At 45.0% G+C, this 18,891-nt stretch overlaps 1 protein-coding gene across 6 annotated transcripts in view; it reads right to left on the minus strand.

The window, feature by feature from the left end:
* tle2a (TLE family member 2, transcriptional corepressor a) overlaps positions 1-18,541 on the minus strand; it is a 42,779-nt gene extending 24,238 nt beyond the window's left edge. For all 6 annotated transcript variants that reach the window (XM_041934717.1, XM_041934716.1, XM_041934714.1 and 3 more), the window contains exons 1-2: positions 17,953-18,541; positions 7,244-7,407 (exon numbers count right to left, since the gene is read on the minus strand). In XM_041934717.1, coding sequence (XP_041790651.1) covers positions 7,244-7,407; positions 17,953-17,976 — 188 coding nt within the window. In that variant the 5' untranslated portion in view covers positions 17,977-18,541. The remainder of the gene's footprint in view (positions 1-7,243; positions 7,408-17,952) is intronic.
* Positions 18,542-18,891: the final 350 nt, after the last annotated feature.

The raw sequence follows: 18,891 nt of genomic DNA on the forward strand, positions 1-18,891 counted from the left end.
ATATTCAATTATCAATTATATAGAAAGACAAAAGCAGCAAATTGTCACACTTGAGAATCAAGTTTTTCAATCAATTAAAAATGATTAATTGTTTCAGTTCTACCTTATAACAGAAAAAAGGCACACATCCTGATAAATATTTTTAATGTGAAAATCAGTCAGCACTGAACTGCTTATTAATCCTGGCGGGCTGCTACCAAGTGTGGTTCCACCATCACTGGTTCTGCAGTCTGGAGCCCGTCGCTGTCTTGGCAAACAAGCATCATAAGTGACACAAGTGCAATACAAATACAGAGCTACCAGCCAGTAAAGAACACACACACAGACACACACACAGACACAGATGGTAACCATGTAGTGACTGCACCAGTGCCGTGCCTCTACAGTGTCAGGACCATTTAGCCCGCCAGCCTGCAGGTATGTGACTGTTCACTTTACATCACATTAACTATTGATCAACCTTTCCTCTCTGCTCCACTGGAAAAACCTTCAGCTTCTCTCACAGTCTCGCTCTCCCTCTCTGTTCAAACACACACACACACACACACCAGGGACCCACCCAACTCGCCTGTGCGCTCTTTCATCATCTCTCAAGGGTGTGTACAAGAGCAAATATACACACCTACACACATGCTCGCACACCAAACAGAGCTGCGATGTCGTCGCACAATAGGAGGCCAACAGTGCCGCTCTCTGCTGCCAGACTCACTGGAAGGGCTGCCCTTCCATAAACGTTTGACACAGACAGGCAGACAGACAGGCAGACAGGCAGACAGGCAGGCAGACAGGCAGGCAGACAGGCAGGCAGGCAGGCAGACAGGCAGACAGGCAGAGGTTGTATCACACAAGCAAACCTCAAAATAAAACGCACACATTACTATGAACCCTCAGACCTCCTTAAAGCAAATATATTTCATCATTTGGTGAGTGACAGACAGGCACTTAAACACAGGGGATTCCTGACTATTTTATCTAATTACATCTGTACACACACACACACACACACACACACACACACTTTCCAGATACATGTACTCTGAAGATACTTCAGCTGCATCGCCTCCTGCAGACCTTTATTCAGTGCAGCTCTGACACGACTCAGGTGAACAGGCGTTTCTATTAGGAATGGAAACAGTTAGTGAGAAGAAAAAGGGTGATGGAGTGCAAATGTGCAGAGAGAATGGAAATGAATGGAACTTGTAAAATCTTGTAAAATAATTTTATGGTTCAGCACTTATCTACATATACATACTGACAGTATTTTTTTTTAAATGTGTCCCATTTTTGCTTGAGAAACTAACAAAATTTTTTTTAAATTAACTGATGATCAAAATAATTGCCAATTACTTATCTGCTGATTGACTCATCGATGAATCAACTAATCTTTTCAGCTCTACTAATGCTTATTTTTGTTCATGATTCACCTGATAAAATTCTTGCAGTCACTTTGTCTACGAAAGTGGCCACCAGAGTGTCTGTCTGAACTCCTCAAACCTCAAAGTGAAGGTTTTGTCCAGCCAGCAGCCCAAAAGAAGTTTGATAGGAAACAGAGGAGAGCAGCTCATCACTACAACCAGCAAACGTTTGGCTCTTTTCACTGATAAACGACAAACTATCAACCAAATGATTTCAACACTGCTGTGAACGATGATGAGAGATTAACCTGCAGCAGCAGTTTTATATGAATGAGGTCAAATACGTGTTCTGTCTGAAAGAGGTGCGCCTGGCCAATATCACCAGCCTCTCCAGCATCTGATGTGGTGACGGCCGAATATTTTAATGATGACACACACTCGCTCAGGGTGTGTGTGTGGCAGTACTGCTGCGTAGTATTTGGGCAAAGATGAGTGGCAGCATGTTGCAGACCCTGCAGACCCCACACACACACACACACACACACACACGTTGCATTATGACTGATATATGGCTGTGTGTGTTTATAGAAAGAGAATTACAGTAATGAGAGCCCTGTGTCAGCAGCTCCTCCCATCTCCCTTCAGTCTGCAGATTACAGCCTGTTTAGATAACACACACACACACACACACACACACACACACACACACACACACACACACACACACACACACACACACACACACACACACACACACGCACACACACACACACACACACACACACACAGCAAAAATCAGAGCAGCTGACCAACCAATGGCCCTTTAATTAATTAACCCTTCCCTTTCTTTAGCTTCCTTAGTAATCTTTCTCATCCCTTCATACCAACCACACACATGCCAACAAAACCAACAAGCGACACACACATTTAGAAACACACCCTGCCACCCACCCATCCATCCATTCTCCCGCCTACACACACACACACAAAGTTGCAGCTCATCAGCGCTAATCCCTTCCCTCCGTCTCTTTCCTGCCGTCTAATCCAACATCTATCAGAATCCAGCCACCTTCTCTGCAGACAAAATACACAACTAAGCCCTGCTATTTCTGGACAGCGACTATTTGTGTGGAAGAGCGTGTTAAGCACATGCATCAGATTGGGAGTCTCTCTGAATGGGTCAGTGTGTTTTGTGTCTGGCTCTGTGGGCGTGCAGGTCATGTTTTCCCTGTGAATAGCGTACAAGTGGGTCTGATTACATGAAGGTGCCTCCAATCAAATGTGGATCTGTGCTCCAGTCTGTCTGCTGGACTAAACAAGGCCACTGTTAATGCTACTGGCCACTATCTGTTTGGACCTTTCCTAAACTGCTGCCAAAATGACTTTTTCAGGGTGATGTTTGGAAAGCAAGCTGACAGCTAACAGCTTTTAAGTCATACAAAAGTGAGTTTATTATGCTGCTTGTGATGCAAACAGCTCTCAAACAACAGCCCCACAGCCTCCAAGAGTTAAATCAACACCTCTCTAAAATCTGAGCATTATAACCTTCATGAAGGTAAGATTTACTGCACAACTGTTGCATTAGAAGGTATTACTTTTAGCTAGGTGTACCTAATAAACTGGCAGCTGAGTGCATGGTGAACGCATGCAAAGTTGCATCATAAAACTGAGATTCAATGCAATTAATTGTGTTCTACTGTTTTTTTGCATGTGGAAAACAAAACCTTGGCCTGACTTGGAAGACCCTCTGGAGGCACATTTGTCATTTGTTTTTTTTTGGGGCTCTTGATATCACTGAAAGTGAAAATATTTATCTTCATTTCAGTGGTAGATGCTCATCATTTATTTGCAGAAAATCCCATGCAACAGTGTTCTTTTTGTGTCTCTTTACTAAAAAGTTTACTGCGGTTTGTATGCCAATTATGAGCAAGCAAAGCCACCAGTTAACAGGTTCACAGCTACCTGCCAGATTAAGCATACATCCAACAGATAAGTGAAAAGACGCCTGATAACACAATCTGTTCCATGACTGCTGCTATTGTTATGAGCTACGGTTGCAGACTCCGTTTTCATTTGCAGCCATATGCAGTGTGTTAATCTGTTGTGTTGGAAGGTTAAACAAATCTTTCCTGGAAACGTGCACCACGCCTGCTAAAACAGCGAGCGCCGCGGTTATCGAAACTGGAAGATGCAGATGGGAATCACAAGCTCGCTCTTGCTCCCAATCGTGTTCTTAATCTCATCATTCATTTATTGTTTATCCTGCTTGCTTGTTCTCAGTACCAGTGCTTGGCAAGAGGGCGACGCTCCAAGTGTTTTGTAACACGAGGTGTAACGTTGAACGGCTGCCAGCGGAGCTGATCACACCGCCGCAACCGACAGATCCAGGGGTGACTCATGTTCAGTGAATGGCTTGATTTGTCGAGGTCAGTGCTGCTCAAAGGGTGGTTTCACAGGAGCTTTGCAAATATTTTTTAGGGGGCGTTTTCAAAAGTGGTCACCTGGCGATAACCTTGGGTTGTCCTCAGATTTGCAGGGCACACAAGACATTCTCTCACATTGGGACAGAATTCGATGTGCATCCAGACGACCAAACAGATAGCAAAAAGGATATCAAGCTGAAGAGACGGCCGCTATCACAGCCTCTAGTGTTGTGAGACTTAATCTGGCTGTGGTTCATGTGGTAGGACTGGACAATTATCAACAGGAAACACATCTAGAATCTTTCTTTTTTCAGGTGCTTGGTAGAAATATCTGCAGAAACTAGACAGCAGATGGCGGATTTTTAAAGGCCGGTATAATAATGATTTTTGGAGCAAGAAAAAGCCAATAGCTGATTAATCAGCCAATATCAACCAAGAGAAAAACTTGACACTGTGAGAAATTACATCTTTGACTTTTTTAGAAGCTGGGCAACCGTTGAACTTAACATCTAAGTCTGAGGAATAAAGACCTAAATAAATATACAGTATATACTATATTATATACTATTATGTGTTGAGCAACTGTTTTCCCTTGAAGTCAACTTGAAATTCTCAGGTACACAACAACATTACCTTGATTTCATGTATGGAGCCTCCATGCAAAGCCGTGATCAGAGCTTGTATCTGTAGTAAGTATTCAAATGACTTGAGTATTTTGTAATCAGTATTTGACAAGGCTGAAAAAAAATTAAATGAAATTTGGAACAAGATACTTTGGATTGGAGTCATTTTTTGTTCTCAAAATACTGAAAATGCTTCCTCAAAACACAAAAAACAAGACTAGGTCAAAGCATGGTACATGGCTGGATTCAGTATAAAACGCTTGAGGACTTTTAAATATGGCTGCCCCTGCTGTTGCAGTCCAGCCAAAACAAATATCATGTAAATACATAAAAAGAAAAGAAGAACAATACACTTGAGCTAAATCCACACTGATACGTTTTCATTATAAAACATCATATTAAAACAATCTCTGTCCAGATGAGCGATTTAGCACCAGAAATAATCTCCATCCAGACTAACATGGCTAAAAACACGTGTCACATGACCTTTCACACACACACACACACACACACACACACTAGGCATGTGCATGCTGGTGTTTGGCATTTCTCCTAAGCATGAAGGCAGTAGTAGCATGATAAAATGCAGAATTCAACTGCGTAACAGTTGCTGGCACAGACAACAAGGTCAGCGACAGCTGTTATTCACTATCCATGTTGAATAATATGCTGGTAGTCAAAGATAGATATATACAGGCTGATGCCTTTTAATTTTTCTACGGGAAAGGGTCACAAGATAGTGGCATGATGAGTCAGGGAAGGACACGTCGTGACTGATCGGATCAGGAAGTGAAGGCGGATGTCCGTGTCATCGTGTCTACAGTCTTCTCCATTTCTACCCAGACTACAACGCAATACTTATAAACTAAACCGGGGTCAGCAGCCTTTCCAAAAGTCTCCATTTTAGGGGTTCTAAACCTCCAGAGTTAAGTGGATGCTCGGCATGAACGTGTCAAAAGTTAAAATGAGAACGTATTAATGTTGATGTAGCCTTGGACACACTCACACACCAGAAGGGACCTGCCTTCTTTGGAGCTGTACCCACTGATCAAGCTCCTTTTGGCTTGATCTAACACAACTCTCCCCTCTCAGCTCGGGTCTGTGATGAACGTCCCCGTGTGACTGCCACTAACAGAGCCAAGTTCCACCAACACCAATTAATCGCAGATCAGTCGACCTCTTGCAGATTGCCAGTTCTTTTATCATGCATGGACATGACTACAGTTGAACCACAAATGGTCCTTCTCAGACTATTTAGGTCAAAAACGTTTCATATCCCTGTAGAACAAAAGAAGCACTGGGACAAGATAACAGTGCGCAAGTACTGTTTTATCTTTTAGGACCACACAATAAAACACATTGTTAGTGTTATCCCCATCCTAAATGAACTCATATTGAAATATTCAATAAATTAAGCATTAGCCTGCGTAGCTACAACAACCAGTGGCATGCAACCAGACCAACCAACCAACCAACCAACCAACCAACCAACCAGCCAACCAATCAGCCAACATCCCAGGATCTTTAACTGGTCGTACTGCAATTAAATAGAACAAACATAAGTGGGCCAACATGATAAAAGAAATGCAGTATATGTACTAGTGTATTGAAAAATACTATTTATCTTATATACTTGTATTTGTTAGCTGATAACATATCGGATAGAGATTTTAGGTCCAATCTTTCAGTCCTTTTCGTACAAAAAGTATCTGCATGTGTGGGTTCAGTCCGCATTATTTCTTTTTCTTTTTTTATTTCTAAGACCCACCCCTACTCTGCCTCTGATTGGCTCCGACCGTAACGTTTTTTTCCCTAACCCTTACCATCTAACCCTAACCAAGCAATGAACACTAGCCAATCAGAGAGAATCTTTGCGGAATGCAGGTAGGGGGAAAAAAATATTAGTCATACTAGACTGGCGGTGGTTGGACTGCTGAGCTTGTGGTGAGCAGAATAGACAGGGGTACGCACGCATGCACATACACACACTTGTGTACAGGGAAGCAGCAATAGCCACAGGGGTTAGAGGGGCTGTGGACAAGGGCTGTACAAAAGAATTTTGAAGTGGGACAGAAAGGGAGGGAGGGGAGATTCTGGCCAGCTAAATCAAAGCAGGATGAGAGGAGAGGAGTGAGGGGGGGGGGCACCCTGTGAAGGTGTGCCACGAGAACAGAGACAGGAGGGAGAGAAGAGGGAGAGAGGAGGCTGGGGCTCCGCGGCCAGTCCAAATCCCACATTCAAAAAGGCATTCTGGGCACATTCCTGCACATCAAGCACACCGTACAGTGATACAAAAAGAGTAGCCAGCATATATACTCCTGAAACAGTGCCAAGAAAGTTTGTCGAAACATCACATAGCCTTGCATTATTTCAGAGATTGAGTGTGCATGAACATGTGGAACAGAAGAGGGCAAGAAGAACAGTGTGTCGGAAAATTTGAACCCAGCTCAACTTTTGCCACAACTCAATGTAAAGTCATCCGGCAACACACCACATTGGTCAATCCAAAATATGCAAGTGCACATTCCTGGTAGATTACTTTGCAATGCGAACGGTTTAATTATATGGTTTACCGCTCAGTTGTCCATACAGAGCATAAAACGATTGTCGTGGTGATAACTTTGCAGTTATCAGTTGTAAAATCCTGTTTCAAAGTGTTATAAACCACTGAGCAGTGCTGTGGCATCTGATAAGCCGTCAGACTCAGGGATCTATCACCCAAACCAGCCTTCACCTGTACCTGAAGCAACACGCCCCCCACAAACACAGTGCTGTTTTTGATCTGAATTCCCAGCAACACAGGCGGAAACTTGAGGGGAAACACCAGCACACAAACACCCACCTGTGGTACTGGGTCTGGAGGAACTGAAACTCCTCCTTGATGCGGTCCAAAGTCTCTGGGTAGGTGAGTTTCAGTGACTGGGGCGTCCCTGATGCGGCTGCTGCTGCCGCCGCTGCGGCCGCCACCACTGAGGCGGAGGACCCGGGGGGTGGCTGGAGAGGTGCCTGAGAAGAGAGGAGGAAGACCAACTTAGGGATTTGACTGAGAAAAGACTTAAAACATTTAGAAGTACATAACAGTCGCAATAATTCTTGACATCTGATTTCAAAACTGTGTCGAAATCTCATGGCGAAAGGCAATTTTTTGTGGTAGGGTTACAAGAAAAACTTTAAACAAAGGAGCTGCAACTACAAAGAACATTACAAAACAACCACGGGAAGCAACTACATCTGCACATGGACCCCTGCATGCATGTATGTAACTATTGTGAGGGGCTGTCTATACAGAGGCACTGTCATTGGCAGCACAACCAGATGTGAATGTGTCACAGGACTTGGATGGGATGGCTGAGAGGTACAGAACAAGAGCTTCTTAGCCAAATGAGCACACTTTGTTTAATTGCAAGTCTGAGTGGAAGAAAGAAATAAAGAAGAGAAACACAGCAGTGGGAGGGAGGGGTGGGCCATCATGGCTGAAGACCCCTCCCGACCCTGTGCTTAGTCTCCCATCTCTGCAGGGTTCAGAGCAATTAGGAGACTATAACCATAGGGGTAATGCTGCAGGACAGGCAGACAAAAGGGGGCTGAGAGCTGGACTAGTGGCTGGTGGGGGCTGTCCGTCTGTCAGTCTTTTGGCTCTCTGTCAAAATAACACAGTGCAGAGGCCAACGGGGGCCCGGGACAGCCGGTTCACAAGCTTCTCTGTGGTCAAGTATGATGGCGAGGTTAAGTGATAATAATATACAGTAATTTTCTTGCAGGAGAGCACCGACTGGCTTTAATATGACTCCGTTAGTTTATGAGAGGCTAAAGTCTTGTCAATGTGTCACGAAAGAGGTTTTGCTTTTTTCAGCCTGTGATGGGAGGTGTAAAGAAAGGGGGGAGGGATTTGTGGGAGGATTCTTAGAATCTAGATTCTGTGCCAAGTAAGATTGCTTGATCTGATAGCAACTGCAAATAGCAGAGTATTACCTAACATTTTATAAACAAGAGTAAGCCCGTAATGTTAATGGATTTCTGGTGATTTTTTTTTTAACGGATTTGCAACATTTGCAGACACATTTCTTAAGATTTGTGTAAGACCTCCGTCTCCAGCCACACTTCTCTTAAACTCCAGCAGATTGCAGATACAACTTGCCAGCTCATTCTTCTCTAACATGCATCCTTAAGTGGTAGTCATGTAACTTGGCTTGCCTTGGACCGACTCCCTGGGGACCTATTACAAGGAACTCTGCAACTTCCTTCTGCAACTTGGAATAATAATAAGTCACGAAATATAGCTCTGTAATTTTTAGATGTTCCTCCTCGCAGGTATGTTCGTTACAGCATTTGCTGAACAGGGCATGTTTGTAAGTTATGAAATCTTAAACCAACCAGACTGGACGGTGAAACAGTAGACCTGTATTTGTCTGTTCCTATTTAAAGTATTTCTTTCATTTCCAACCTTATTCTGGGACTTTTGCCTCTGTGTATCCTGTGGCTTCCCTTTAATGTATATTTCGTGTAATAATTTTATTTTTAAATGTGATAATGTTAAGGAGCTCTATCAGCGTTAAGGCTACCTGGCTCAACCAGGCAATTATAAATACATAGGGACACAATGCTAAAAAGGATGCCGAGTATGAAAGCTTATGCATTTGGCCCAAATCACTTTCATGGGAAACCCAAAAACAGTCTGCCCACTTTTCCAGCTCAACAATTCAGCCAACAAGCGGAGTTCAAAGACAGCAGGCACACATGTGGGCAGCCCTGAATGACGACAACAACAACAACAACGCACGACTCACGTCTCGACACGTCCACGATGTCTGTCACGCATTAATGATGTTTAATGAACAAGTTAATCAGAACACCACTCAACCCCAAAGCCAACAAGAATGCCAGGGGGATGCCGAAAGATGTTCAGGACATTTGCATGTTGGCATGACGAGAGCAGAGTGTGCCAGCACCTCCAGTCCGTGCACGGGAACATGCACGTGTGTAGATAAGAGACGGTGTGAGCTGGACCAGCGGGGAGAGAGAGGGCGAAAAGAAAAGGTGGAAGGTGTTTCAGCAGGTGAAACATTATCGCAAGAGAGGAAAGCAAATACTGAGGATAGAGGAGGAGGAGGAGGAGGAGGAGTGTGGAGCGAGAGAGAGAGAGTTGAAGGAAAACGTAAGATGGATGGAAAGTAAAAATGCACAGATAATATTGGCGGTGCTAGCAAGTGTGAAAGTCAAAAATAAACAGAGAGGAAGAGAAGATAGAATCTGTTTTGAAAGGAGATGGAAATAACAGAAAAGGGAAAGAGAGAACAAGTGAAAAGAAAAGAAAAGAAGAAAAAAAAAGATAGGAGAGGGGCTGTGGCCTCATTGTTCCTCTTTCTAACAAGCTGCTCTCAATCTGTCGGCCAGATCCCCCTCCTAGAGCACAGACACACACACGTGCATGCACACACACACACACACACTCTTTTTCCTTTACACAAAAATCCACCATTACACACACACACACACACACACACACACTCCCTCACAAAGACACACACACATTTTTGTCAGGCTGGCTCACACATACACACTCTCCTTCTTTCACACAAAAATCTACGATTAAACACACACACACACAGTCTCCCCTCCTCTTTCACATAGCACACATACACAGAGCAATTACTCTTCACGGGGGAAAAAAAGAGCACCAAGGCCATTTTATAGGATGGAAGGAGGGAGAGAGGCGACTATCCTTCTCTCTCCTTTTTATCACTCTCTCTCCCTCCTTTCTTCCTTTCAACATTTCTCATGGTTTGCTTTTTTAACACGGCCACGTCTCCAGAGGACATCTGAGAGGAGAGGGAGCATCTTCCTCAGAAATGGAGGCATGGATGAGGCTAGAGAGAGATGGTCTATTTTCTGACGTTCTCGGGAGGCATCTTTTTCTTTTTTTTACGGCAGAGGAAACCACTGCCTCTCTGCTGGCTCAGCCACTCAGGACCTTACGCATAACTCCAGTCTGCTGGTTAGGTTTGTTGTTATGATGATTCACACCAGACTAGACTGGACGCATGTCGTCTCTGGAACGAGGGCGAAGCATAGATCCTATCCCAGCATTTATGGCCTCTTTCCTACTCCTTGCGTCTCCTTTGAAACACTGCTATTGGCCTGTCCTGACTTCTGATCTGGTAAACAGCTGAGCGGGCTTTTGAGTGAGAGGTCAGGTCATCGCGCTGACCTGGTGACCTCTGGGAATGGATCTAGACTGGGAGCCTCACCTGATAATCCTACACTCGGTTATTCCCTCCCTCTCGGCCGTGTCCTGGCTTGAAGGCAAACAAGAGACATGCCGTCTGCCCTTGAACAAAGCTTACATAGACTGAAAGTCGCTGTTACACAATTACAGACTAGATCTTTCTGTGGCTCGCACAGTCATAAAGTTGGGTTCTGTAATACTAAGGAAGGATTTCATGAGGTTGTAGGGCATGTGCTGTTCTCCAATTTGAATAGAGATCATCTGATAACTCATCTGCTTGGATAAATCAGTGGGGAGGTGTTTATAGCCCCCGAGCAGCCCAGCGTTGTTACCAGCGCCGCTGTGATCTGTTCCGTTCCCAGAAAGCCAGCTGAGAAAGCTATAGGCTAAAGTTAGGGGTTTAAGGCCACCTATTGCACAAGCTCAGTGAGGAAAAGCCCAGTTACAAACCTGTCACATCAGATGTATCAGGCGTGCACACACATGTTCACGCTAATCTCTCTCTCAGCCCTTGAAGGCCTAAGTCAATTGCAATGATTAAATGAGGACCTCATGATGAGGGGATGAGAGAGAGTGTGAACGAGTCATCTAGGGGAATAGAAATTATTTAAATCAGACCTCGCTTTCGCAGGATAGGATAGGAAACAACCCAATGAGGCTGTTTTAAAGCATGCTAACCGGTGGGAAACAGCTGAACACCACTGTGCACTGTGCTAGTAGGCCTGCAACATGACAGATCTGCTTATATGCTCTGCACACACATTACATCCAAGGTCACATGCAACAAAACCAGTGAACGCAAAGACGCGTACACGAATGCACAAACAAATGTGCGCATGTGAACACAATGGCGCAGAAAAATGGTATCCGTGCACACATTAAGTTCTGACGTGAAGGGACCATTAACAGCGTGGCATTCCCTGAATGAAATCATTCCTGTTTTCATTTGAGTTACCTCTAATTACACCGCAAGTAACAAACCACTATGACCTCACATCCTTGCTTTAACCCCCCACCTTCAAATAACACACACACACACACACTCACACAGACACACAAACACACATGCACACACACACGCCCACAACAAACACTAAATGGCTGTGTGCGCTATGCAGTTTTCCCAACAAGTATTTACTAGCACATATGCATTTTATTGTATTCGCGCATGACTGTAGCTCGACAATATTAATTGGAATCCACAAGATGTGTCCCAATCCTCACTAGCCACACTGACCCACAGTGATAGATAATTTGCTAATGGAGCTGAAATGGGGCCATCAGCGTTATGATGTGGTTGCGTGACCATAGGAATATTATGTTCACTTATAGGAACACTCCTCTGTCTTCTTTGTACAGCTGCAGGGGATGAGGGGAGGAACAGATTTCTCTTGGATGATCTCTCACATTATCTGTCCTTTTGTTCACAATTTCCACCATCCATAGTTCATCCAAAAGTAGCATCACAGAAAAAAGACAAGATTCTTCCATGTTCTTTTAAGCACAAAGCTCCCACTACTTTGTAATGAGCAGTTGCGAAGTACTTGTTTATTTTCTGCTATATTGCTTTCCTCATTACAAATCCTGCACAATGACTGCTCAGCTTTGATCAGAGATCTGATGCCATAACTTTTGCTAAAATCTAAAATTTTGCTTGTTCACAAAAAAACAAAACAAAACTGAAGTCTACAGCCATGCTTTGAGCTAAACGCCAAAGTCAGCATGCTGACATGCTCAAAATGATGTCCCGACGCTAAGCAGGTATAATGTTTACAATGTTAACCCCCTCAGTTCAGTGTGTCAGCATGCTATTTGCCAATCAGCATAGGCACAGCTGAGGCTGGTAGGAATATTGTTAGTTTTCCAGGTATTTGGTCCTAAAATTTTGACCTAATGATGGCGCCAGATGAAGAGTCAAGGGGTGGGTGTCACAAAAATTATTTTAATTCATCCAGGGTGGAACATGAAAGTACCAAATTTGATGGCAATCCATTCAACTGTTGTCAAGACATTTCAACCAAAGATACAAATGTCAACCTCATGGTGGTGCTTCAGGAAATAAGATGGCTCTTGCAAAAGCCATTAGGATTCATCATCTGGGAACCATGATCGTCTGTATGAAATTTCATCTTAATCCAACCAATACTTGTTGAAACATTTCAGTCTGGAGTAACGCAGGGGGTCATCTGACACGCTGCCATCCCTAATATGGCTAAAAGAATAACATGCCAAATGTGTAGACTACATTTTTCCATTCATTATCTATAACCTTTGGAGGGTAGCGGAGGGCTGGAGCAAATCCCAGTTGACATTGGACAAGAAGTGGGGTACACCCTGGACAGGTTGCCAGGGATAACAAATAGAGACAGACAACTTCACACCTACAGGCAATCAAGAGTCAGCAGTTAAAGGAGGAAGCAACCGGAGGAAACGCACCCAGGAGAGAAAATGCAGACCACAGGAAACTGACCAGCGGAGTCGAACCCAGAACCTTCTTGCTGTGAGACAACCACGCTCGCCACTGCAACACCGTGCCGCCCTACATCAGTTTTTCTATTTGTTTGATGGTCGCTGGCTCTCCCTGCCTGTCTCCTTTAGCTGGGAAGATGCTGTGCCGCTGCCTCCCTTCATACAGCTCGGCCCATTACTCAGGCCACTAATTACACTGCTTACCCACAGAGTCGATCATCAGAGTAAACACCCACCAAGCTCGCTCTCTTTCCCTCTCTCATCCAACTACCACCAAGGATGCAGTGACAGTAGGTCTAACCCAGAATAGCATTCCTGAGCGTGCATCTCCGTGTATCCTCCCACACATGCCTAAAACACGCGCCTCCCCATCTCCGAGGGCCATGAAACATGTCAATACACTGTCCTTCCTCAAAAGCGTTTGAAGTTAAAGCTTCTTATATCAAATTATTCATACATGACTGTCAACATTCAGCTGTGATTTGCATCGTTAAAGCAGCTTGCGGTGGGGGAAGAAAAGACACAGGTTGATCGCTCACACCTCTACCCCCCCCCCCCCACACACACACACACACACACACTTTTCATCAAGTGGCTATCTGTCTGGCTCTGCGCTGGAGGAACGTGCTGATAATCTCTCAATGATTCCTGTACTTAGAGGGGAGGGGCTGCCAGGCACCTGTTTCATTAGCACCACATCTTTCTTTCTCAGCCCCCCCCCCCCCCCCCCCCCCTTATTCCCCTCTCCTGCCTCCCGCAAGCCTCGTTATTCAAATTTCCCTGCTGTCAGCCCACATTAGCGAAGCGCCACAGTTTGCCTGTCAGCTGGCTTAATTGCTGGAGGTGCCTTCTTTTATTAGGTAACCCCCTCCGCTCGTTTGTTCCTTCCACCGAGACGCACCTCCACAACAGCTTGTGTAAACCTGAGATCCCTTCAGCCTCTTTTCCTTCATTTTCCTCTGCCTTCTCTCTCTCCCCATCTAATCGGCGGCTGAGCAAAGCAGGCGAGCTCCTGATCGATAGCCACACTCTCACCGCTGGACAACAGCGCTGATAAAGAGCTAAAAGCATGCTAGGACTGGGGAAGTGGAGGCTTGCTTTATGCTAGCTTTGAGGACGGAGAGGAGAAAGCCTCGTCTCGGCCACTCAAAGTGCTCTCCCCACAACAGCCTATGACTCCTACCTGACCATATCACTCTTCACTGACCAGACATTCATTGAGAAAGACCATCTCCTCGAAGGGGTGTGGATGACAAGGAGACACAGTGATGAAGATTTCGGCCATGGTCAGAGAAGAGTCAAATTGGGCACTATTCAAAAACGAGGGAGCAGATATTTATCTACAAAAACTATCCATTGTTAGCACTGGCTAATGGCTATTGTTGTATCATTGCAATGATGAGTACAGTGACAGTGCACCACAGTCTATATAGTGGTGTAACGTCAAGGCACCAAGTATTGATTCTACTTGAATATCAGTTACAAGCATGAACAACAGCATCCTAACAGCAAACATCGGCCACTATTTGTTGGACAATCAACCAATTACAATTCGTAATACGGAACAGATGCTAGGTTTGGTTTTGCATTACATAATTGACTAATTAAACATCTTAGTTGAGGCTAAGAAGAAGAGGAGGTCTACAGCACTGGAGCCTTAGTGTGCCAACAGGATCATTTAATAAACACTCCGACAATAAAAACTTTCGACTTTGGAACTGCCTCAGTTTGTACAGTTTATTTAAGTCCACGGGGACGGTGTTAGATAAAATTAGCTTTTCATGATAGTCCACCGGGACAGGCAAGAGCAAGAGTCAGACAATCCAGATGAGCTGTGCTATCTAATCCAACGCGTTTGGAAGAAAAGATTGAGGCAAACACATCCAAACTGTGTGTGCCAACAACTAGAGCGCATGCATGCAGTATTGTGTGGCAGGAGCAGCAGCTAAAACCAAGTTGAACCAGGAGGTAGCTATGAAAACTCTAATGAATGTTTACAATGTGCAGTGCGGGTAGCAACCAAATCAGTGGTTGAGATGATGTGACGAACATGATGGCGTGTTGCAAACCAGCGTGATCACTGTTTGCCCTATAAAACGTTATTAAAATAGGTATGAACGACAGCTTAAACTACAAACACTGAACCACAGTGCACCCACAATAGTGGCCTCTTAACTAACCCCTCCCCCAGCCCAGGGTATTGTTCAGAATAAAATGGTTGCTGGAGGGCTGTTGGTAACATTTTGACCAATCTTATTGTGACCTTTGAGAGGTTTGGACGTCTTTGATCGCTCACTGATAAATTAATTATCTCTCACGGATCAGGCCTGCTTTGGCAACAGAAAGATTTACTTCCCGGATGAGATAGAGCAACCATGTTGTCCTTATAAATGTATTTAATGCTTCGGTTTTGTGTTATCAAGTGGGTCAGATGTGTACAGACCAATAAAAAAAAACAGACCATTTGTGTCTTCTTTGAATACATTTTTATATTCTACTTTCTTCTTCTTCCACCTCTGCATTTGTCTACAGTGTGGCCTCGTATGTTTCTGTCACGGTGGCACGTCTGAACCAACATTAAGGATTTACGACAGCCAGCCATGCCTGCCATGTCCTATGCACTTCTCAGCTAGTCTACTTTATTTGGCAACAATCCCAAAAGCATCTGGGCAGATCTGAAGACCTGAAGCATTTTCAAGAACAGTTCTGTGTCGTGTTTATGTCATGTGTCATTACATCTGTTCCCATAATTAGATTTTTAACCTCTGGTGAGGAGAACCTCATCCTGGGCATGTTCTGCATTTAGTCAGGACAAAAAAACTGCAGGTGCAAAATTAAAAATAGATACGGAAATTTTAACCTGTTTGTCTGTTGCACTTTGCACAATGGAAGTGTGCCTTGTGTGTGTGCTACACACAGCAGAAACCAAATCTAGCTCAGAAAAAGTTCAAATATTTCCATGAACAATCGTGAAAGAAGATCTGTTGTAAGGAGCCATAAACATGCAGGTTACATTACATGCTAAAAGCCACAAACTGTCTTGTGCAGCATCTTAAAATGCACCTGATGCTTAATTATCATTTGGTAAATAACTACTGTATTTTGTTAATATGGGTCATGTGTTTATGTAATATATGGGTCACATCCTTCACAGCAGACCGGTAGCCAGTGATGACAGGTTACTGCCCGCCTAGCATTTCAGAGATTACAGTTTGCCGGGTTGAGTGGCCCTTCACTCCGGGGTGCAAACAAGAGCCACCGATGGCCAGAGACTTTCTGAGGACAGTGTCTCGCGTGGTGCTGCCGAGATGTGCCGAGGGTTGAAATGAAATGGGACCGCTGGCCTAAACATTCCACCCAGACCCGCCGCAGTCTGCTCCTCTCGCCCTGGGACGCCTGCCCATACATTAAGATGTGGTTTGGAGCTCTCACAGGAACACAGCGAGCAGAGGCTGGATGAGAGGGATTGGGTTTACAGTGCAAACCACAGACCCACAGTCTGCCTCCTGCCCTGCCTTCCTGCAGTCAGCCATACTACATACACAGCTGCTGGTGTGTGTGTGTGTGTGTGTGATGTTTGTGTGTGTGCTGTATGTTTGGGCAGTGGGGACTCACAAGATCCCTTTATCACTCAAAGGAAGTACAAGCTGAAATAAAAACAACGCACCACGATAATACAGTATGAGCAAACACACAGATGCTAAATGAAATTCAAATTTTTTTGGGGTCCTCACCTGCACGAACGAATTTGCAAGGAGAATTAATTGAAGCAGCAGCATCACACACACATCCACGGGATGTTATATGTCACAGTGTGCTTAATCTGGTTTCAATGCATGGGACATGAATGTCAAAACTCTGTCAGGGGGGTGCAGGGTGGCATGGCTGGGGGATGTAGATGAGGGTTAGGCAAATGAGCAGGTCTTAATTGATACTTCACACAGCTGGAGGACCAGTGTTTATGCATTTCAGTCGGCTCAAAAGCTCTCCACCTAACTCGACTAAAACAAATTAAAGCCATGCAGCATGAACATCGCTCCTAACCTCGCACAGATCTGTCTCAACAAACAGACAGCATTCCAATTCCTTCTTCATTTTTACAGCCACATTACCGGCCATTATAGCTTGTGGAAAAAATTGGTGGTGGTGGGGGGGGGGTCTCCGGGTGTCAAAGCAAGTCCGGAGCGTGAATCACCCTCAATATGACTGAAATCACAGGCAAAAAGCTGAATTCTTTGGGAAAATGAGTGGCACTTGGGAAGGGCGGACCAGTGAGTGAAGTTTTGTGTTATCAAAGCCCCCCCACCCACAGCCTATGAGGAAGGGCCAAACAAACACACACTTCATCATCTGGGTCAACTCCACAATAGTGTGGAAACACAAGGAGGCTCCATGTTTGTGGTGGTGGCCACCAAGGACATGAGATACACACACACACACACACACACACACACACACACACACACACACACACACAAAGCCACTCGGCAAAGTTGGACGCTGTTTAAGGTGGGCTTCGCCTGTCTAAACCCCCACTGACAGAAATCTGCCTGACCTTCACAAGACAAAGATTACACACGGCGCTAACACAAAGACGAACAACGCGTTATGTTGTGCGTAACAGCATAAAAGAGGAGCAGCCCCCCCCCCCACTACAAAAGGAGTCCCCGGAAATGCACAGGAAGGATGACAAAGACAAACAATTTCGGCTCGCACTTTCTTAACGGGGCTCAATACGGTTTAAAATCAACCTGGCGTTCATTACAGACACGTTTTATTCCACGGAGGTTCCGGTTATGAGACAATAACCCCGTTCAGCGCGTGCAGACGGTTACATATTAGCGTAGCCTACTTACCGGTGGTCGGTTTTGAGGAAACATTGTAGCCGCCGACTTGTGTGTCTCCTTGCGTGCGTGTGTGTGTTTTTTCCCCTCCTCGTTTCTCCCTTTTCGGGCGGAAAGCTTCGTCGAGAAATGCGAGCAGCCGATGCACTATTGTTGGTCTCAGAGAGGCACTTGGCCCGCTTTCAAAGGTAATGGCAGAGCTAGTCTCGGCTCGCTCATTCCTCGCTTCAAGACTCCTTTGTTCTGGGTTGTATCTCCAACCCCAAACCGCACCGCGCTCGACGTGTAGTGAGGACGGGGAGAGGAGAGGAGAGACACCCGGTCCGAGGGCAGCTTTCTTCCAAGTCCTCAACTTCGCGCTTCCAGCCTATTACGATATCGCAGTTGTTGTTGTGTTTTCCTCCCTCTCCGGTATCTCGTCGCCGTCTGCAGCGCACAGGCCAGAAGGGGGGGAAATGTGGGTGTTTTTTTTTTTTTTTTTGCTTGTGGCTTCGGAGACGGACACACCACCGGCACATTCAATGCAGCCGCAGCCTCTTTTGTCTCGCTCGTCGGCCTGCACTCTTTTCACACAACACTCCCAGTCCCTCACTTCTCTCACTCCCCCCTTCCCTGATCCTCAATGGGACATATGAGTAGCTTTCTTTAAGGAGGAGGAGGAGGAGGAGAAGGAGGGGTGGGGGCTAAAGACAAGGATTACTGCCCCCTCCACCACCACAACCACCACCCTCCTCAGCAGTTTGTTTTATCAGAATTAATAACTTAATGATGGTTTGCTAATGCTCCTTTTTTATATATCTATATAACCGAAATTAATTAAATCCAATCTGCCCTTTAAAGTTGTAAGTGCTGGGCAAATCGCAGCATCGTGCATACCACACAATGCTGTTCTTCAAATAGCCTGATGGTATTTGCAAAGACACCTTTGCTGGGGTTTTTTTTCTCACGTTA

The sequence above is a fragment of the Chelmon rostratus genome, chromosome 4 (genome assembly GCF_017976325.1).
Source record: "Chelmon rostratus isolate fCheRos1 chromosome 4, fCheRos1.pri, whole genome shotgun sequence".
Lineage (NCBI taxonomy): Eukaryota > Metazoa > Chordata > Actinopteri > Chaetodontiformes > Chaetodontidae > Chelmon > Chelmon rostratus.